The 6,000-nt window shown below is 54.5% G+C and overlaps 1 protein-coding gene across 1 annotated transcript in view; it reads right to left on the reverse strand.

Moving 5' to 3' along the window:
* EFHD1 (EF-hand domain family member D1) overlaps positions 1 to 5,994 on the reverse strand; it is a 38,483-nt gene extending 32,489 nt beyond the window's left edge. The window contains exon 1 of the mRNA XM_024740540.1: positions 5,627 to 5,994. Coding sequence (XP_024596308.1) covers positions 5,627 to 5,919 — 293 coding nt within the window. The 5' untranslated portion in view covers positions 5,920 to 5,994. The remainder of the gene's footprint in view (positions 1 to 5,626) is intronic.
* Between the last annotated feature and the right edge of the window lie 6 nt (positions 5,995 to 6,000).

A 6,000-nucleotide genomic window follows, 5' to 3' on the forward strand; every position in this document is an offset into this window, starting at 1 on the left:
AATCAAATTGAAAAGATCAAAGCACGTTTTGCAGCGTCTGCATGAATCTATATAGCCCCGGACAAAAAGAACAGGCGTACTTTGTTCTGGTCAAGTCAGGTTCTGAGTGAACTCTAAGGCGACATCAGAATCTGGATCTAGAAACAGATTAAAAGTGAAATTCTTGCTGAAAGTAAGTGCACTCCTGGCACAAGTTGGGGGTTTTCTATTGGTATTGTTTTTTGTAGTTAGATGGCAACTCCATCTGAAATAGGGTTAGGCTTTGAGAAGACTGATCCCCCTTCTGTTGAGGGTAGGAATCATTCTGGCTTTGGTTACATCTCAGACCTCCTAAATCACCTAAACAATCTAAAGTGGTTAAGATTCTGACATGTCATGATGCAGACAGACAGAGCACCTCTGCCCAGGGGCAGTAATGGGTTGAAGAGGGTCCCCCCACCCCAAAAATTCACAGCCATCTGGAACTTCAGAATGTGACCTATTTGGAAATAGGATCTTTGCAGATACAATAAATTGAATTAAAATGTCATTCTGTGGAATTCCCTGGCGGTCTGGCGGTCAGGACTCAGCATTTTCACTGCCGTGGCCCGGGTTCGATCCCTGGTCAGGGAACTAAGATCCTGCAAGCCACACAGCATGGCCAAAAAAAAAAAAAAAGAAGTCATACTGGATTAGGGTGGACCCTAAATCCAAGGACTAGTGTCTTTACAAGAAGGCCATGTGAAGACACACACACACACAGGGAGAACACCACGTGACTGTCAAGACAGGGACTAGAGCGATGCGTTTGCAAGCCAGGGATGCCGAGAATTGCTGGCAACCATCAGAAGCTAGAAGAGGCATGGAAGGGTTCTTCCCTAGAGGCTTTGGAGCAAGCATGGCCCTTCTGACACCTTGGTTTCAGAGTCCAGCCTCCAGAACGGTAAGAGAATACATGTCTCTTGTTTTAAACCACCAGCTTGTGCTCCTTGTCACAGCAGCCCTAGGACACTCACCCACTCACCCAGAAGTAGAACGAGTAAGTCCCCTCAACAGAGCCCTGGGGGCAGTCCCAGGGGGACCAATTACCCACCAAGCGGCCACATCCCCACTCCACAGCTCAAGCTGCAGGTGAAATCAGCTTCAAAGGAGAAACCAGACATTGCAAAGTGTTTGTAAATTATTTAACAAAAAGGACAACATACAGTTTGCACATCCACCAAAATTATGGCTGTGAAAATTAGTGCCGGAAACTTACTGGTCTCACCACGGGCCAAGCATTGAGCTAACTGCTTCATATACATGAATTTATTTAATCCCCACAATAAACTCACAAGGCAGGTACTTTTCTATCCCCACTTGACGTAAGGGGAAACCGAGGCACAGAGCTTTTCAGTAGTAACCTGCCCAAAGTAACCTTCCAAGTAGCAAGTGGTAGAGTTGGGGTCTGAACCCAGGAAGCCCGGGTCCAAGTTCATGCTCTTAACAGACTCACACACTGCTTCTGCAATGGATAGAATGTGGAAAGCATGAAAAACAAGTTGAGATTTCTCACATGATTTTTAAAAATTTATACATAAAAACCAAAGGAAAAAGAAAAAGACACATTTCAGTTGGGGGCAGATGTGTGGCAACGAGCAGCTGCTGACTGGACAGGGTGAGGGCAGAGTGACACACCCACAGGGCAGGGAGACGAGTCGGGGAGGGGTGGGCATGCCCAGGGCTTCTCCAGGAAGAAGAGGCACCACAAAGGGATCCGCTTGCCCAGCCCTCAGAGAGTGGCCAAAGCGTGCTCAGAAAAGTTTCGATGCAAGAGTGTGCGTGGGGAGGGGGATGTGAGCAAAAATTAGGTTTTCAAGAGGACCTACCCAGATGTAGTTTTGGTTTTTTTAAAAAATTTTTTTTAAGTCATGCCGTATTTTTTAAAAGTCAAGTAGGACAGCAGGAAGAGGAAAATATGAAGGAGGGCCAGCAGAAAAGCTGGGCTGGGCTGTGAGCAAAGCTGGGACCTCATCAGCTCATCAGCTGCGGAGGGCCAGCTACAGGACAGGTGGTACTGCCAGGTCAACGGGTGGCAAATCCCCAAATGCCAAGCCCCACAGCAGCCTTCCCGGGTAGGAGGGGGCCCACAGCCTACCACAGCCTGGGCGAGGGCAGTGGGTGCAGGTAGCCCCCAGGGCTGGCGAGATCGGCAGAGAGGGTCCCGGAGCCAGCTGGCCGCCTGGAGGGAGCTCAGGGTAGCAGGACGGAAGAGAGACCAGGGGGTGGCAGGGGGTCTGGTCTGACTTAGCGACCATAGGGAGCCCTCCATGAGATGAGGGGTTTGTCCATCAACTAGAGTCACCGCCACGTGCCAGGCACCGAGGGTAGATGAGGACTAAAAGCAGAGCTGTGTCAGAGATGTCCAAGTGACAAAATCTCCCGGACTGGGGAGTCCCTGACCCTGGTAGGGTGGGGAGGGCAAAGTTTCAGCTGCCTCCCAGGTGAGGAAACTGGGTGGAAGCACCTGAGGGGAACCCCATCGGGCTCAGCTGGAGGAGGCTGAGTCTGGAAGCTCAGGGGGGGACCGGGTGTGGGTAGCATGGCAGCCTGAAGGCTTGGCAGGGCGGGAAGGGTTCTAAACATGGACATGGGGCCTGGAGCCAAGGGGGGGGTGGACAGCCTTCAGCAAAAGGCCCCTGTTCCACGTCACATGCTGACTTGGCACTGGCCACCCCCTCCTCTCACTCAGTTCTCACCAAACCCTTGAAAGAAAGGGTTGCCCCCATTTTACAGATGAAAAGACAGAAGTGCTTAAGCAACTTGCCCTTGATCACAGCTAATGACCCTGGAATGAGGGGGCTATAGCCCCACCTTCCTCAAACTCATGATGGATAATTGGGTCTCTTTTTTTTTTTTTTGGCTGCATTGTATAGCATGTGGGACCTTAGTTCCCTGACCAGGGATGGAACCTGTGTCCCCTGCAGTGGAAGCGTAGCATCTCAACCACTGGCCCACCAGGGAAGTCCCAAGATAATTGGGTATTGATACTAGGTTTAAGGGGTGGGGGGGCCTTTCCAAACCACCGTTGGGGGAAATATCATTCCCCAAGCGGCCCCTGCCCCTGGCAGCCACAGCAGCTACCTGCCCCTCATGGGAAGGTGGTACTCTTACCAGCAAGAAACTAAGGCTTCGAGGGACCATGTAGCTTGCCCAAGGTCACAGGTCCTAGGCCCTGTCTGACCCTACGCCTGTGAGGCTCCTCCTGCCACACTGGTGTCTCCAGCCACCACTTGGCCGACTGTAACTGGATCAGTCTTGCCTCCCCTGTCTTCTAGGACATGGGGGGAAATCCCCAGGAAGGATTCTTTGCAATTACTCGTGCCTCAGATGCCACTGCCTGATGACCGGAGCTGCCAGTCCTGCCTCAGGACACTGGAGGCTGAAGGCCTGAGTCTGCCCACAGTCAGGTCCGGGATGGAGCTGTGAAGGCCCTTCACATTGAGCAGCACAAATCCCCCCTCCTCAGCAAGAGCCCCACTGCCAGCCCCCCTGCTAGTCTCTGCAGGGGTAGGGCCTGGCCAACCAGAGCAACGGGCTGCCCTGGCCACAGCAGTTGGTTCAGAGCCAGTAAGAAGCAATAGTAAAGCTACAAAAGACACACACACAGTAAGGTCTTTGCTGTGGTTACTCTTCCCACTGGACTTGCTGGAGCTACTGTGGCCACACTGCCACCACCAGGGATAAGCCACCTGAGAATGGGGACAACACAGAGAGGAAGCTGGCTTAAGAAAAAGAAATTAAGCTCTGATGACATCATTTGAACTCCCTGATCCAGCCATACCTGACACCATTCCTTTTTTAGTTTTATGAACCCATTAATCCCTTTTTTGTTTATGCCAATTTTGGTTGCAAGTGACAGAAAACCCAACCTAGACTTGTGACTGACACAGTAGCTCTGGAGGAAGAAGTCTCGTGCTCAGGCTGGGCTGCCAGCTCTGTGGGACCCCAGACCACACACTGCCTTCCCTTTAGCTTGACCCTCTTCCGGTATCTGTTTCCTCGCCAACGCCAGCTTGCTTGGTCTCCCAAGGCCCTCTGATTGTGTGGACTCCCTTTATTACTCTTAGGCAGCCAACAAACAAACAAACAAACATCCTTTCAACGATTTTTCTGCAGAAAAAAATAATAGTAATAAAAATAAATGAAAGAAATCTGAATCACCCCAAAGTGATTGGAAGAAGAAGGTCCCCAAGATGCCCTCTCTGAAGCCAGCTGGACTGAGAGGAAGTGCTGGGACCTGGGAGCAGCCAGAGGGGGAGCAGTATGCCAGGAAAGGCATAACCCCAAATAAATCAAAGGGGCTGTGACGCACCATTCACTTTTGTCTTTGCCCCAGTGCATTCTTTTGCTTCAACTCAGCCTTCCTTAATGGCCCAAATTATACCTATCGGGTGTTAACACCAGAGATCAGTGCCTGGAAGCCAGGGACGCAGAAATCAGGGTGTCAGGGAAGCAGAGAAGATGTGGAGGCTCCAGGTACCAGCCTCTGCTGACCTCTGCTTAGGGGCTGGGGCTGGACAACAGCCCAGCCTCAGGAAGGGGCCCAGGCTCCCGCCACACAGCGCCGGTCAGCGCCTTTAAATAGAACCTCCACGCGGGAGGACAAACACATTCCAAGCGCATTTTAAACCGCCCCAAGCATGACCTGGCCGGCGGCCTCCGCTCCCCCAGGCATTTTTCCGGTCTTGGCCCAATTCTAGAACTAATATTAATAGCTCAGTTAGGAGCTTACGGTGTGCAAAATACTTTATGGCCTTAAAAGGCAGGGACGATTACTTCCCCCACTCTCTAGATGAAGAAACTGAGGCCCAGGGAGCTGCCAAGCTCCAAGGCCGACTACCGGGGGTCTCCCTACGCTGCCTCCACCGCCCGATGGGGCTGACACGGCAGGACCGGAATGAGCCCCCGCCGGACCAGCTGCCACCTGCCTTGTCCGGTTCCGGAAGAGCGCCTCCTGCCCAAGAGGCAAGAAGGGGGACAACAGCCAAGGCGACGCTCCCAAGAGGCTCCCTGAACGTGCTCGCTCCAGGAACGTACTGATCTTTCGTGAAGAGTTTAACAAACTCCCAGTTCTCAGTCTCTGTTGGTACATCCAACCCGCGCGGCAGCCAAGGATAAGTTTCCTCCTTTGTTTTAAAAGATAAAGGACAACGAGGCTAATTTCTCCCTCGGGAGATAAAGTTAAAGTTGGCAGGTGAGGCGCGGCGCGTCTCCGTTTCCTAGAAGTTGCGCCCTGGGCAAATCTCGGAGCCGGCCCGCAGAGGGGGCGGGACCCGCCGTCCGGACCCGGGAGCCCCGGACTCGGGCTCGGCTGCCCGAGGGGAGCTTCTGACCTGGGTCACAGAGAACGGCGGCTCCTGCTCTCGGTTTCCCAGCCCCGCTGGATTCCCCCCACCGCGCCGGGATCGGTCGGGGCGCGCTGGATCTGGGGGTTAAATGCTAAAGACACCCCTGGAACCCCTGCACTATCCCATCCTGTGTCCCCCCCCCCCCAAGCGGGGCCCGGGACTCCCAGCCAGAAAGACCAACCCACCGCCACCTCCCCCTCCCTCCCGGGCTCAGGGTCCCCGGGGGCGCACGGCGCAGGACGCGGCGGAGAGCTTACAGTTTGAACATGCTCTCCAGATCCTTGATGAGACGGCGGCTGAACTCCGGGAACTCGGAGTAGGGGTGGAAGACCTTGCAGCGGCGGGGTCGCGCCGCGCCCTCGTTGATGTCCAGCCGTCGGTTCAGCTGCGCGCTCAGCTCGGCGTCGGCTCTGGCGGTGGGCGCCCAGGCGGATGGCTGCGGCTGGGGCTCGGGGACTGGGGCGGCTCGGGGCGCAGGCTGAAGCCCGCCGTCCACCTCCTCCCAATGCAGTCGCCGCTGCAGCTTGCTCGCCAGCTTCTCGCTGGCCATGGCCGCGGTGGATCCGGGGACGCGGGGAGTGGGCTGACAGCGCGTTCCTCGCCGACTCGCGACTCTGCGACACTTCGCCAA

Source organism: Neophocaena asiaeorientalis, unplaced genomic scaffold (genome assembly GCF_003031525.2).
Source record: "Neophocaena asiaeorientalis asiaeorientalis breed wild unplaced genomic scaffold, Neophocaena_asiaeorientalis_V1.1 scaffold388, whole genome shotgun sequence".
NCBI classification, from domain to species: Eukaryota; Metazoa; Chordata; class Mammalia; order Artiodactyla; family Phocoenidae; genus Neophocaena; species Neophocaena asiaeorientalis.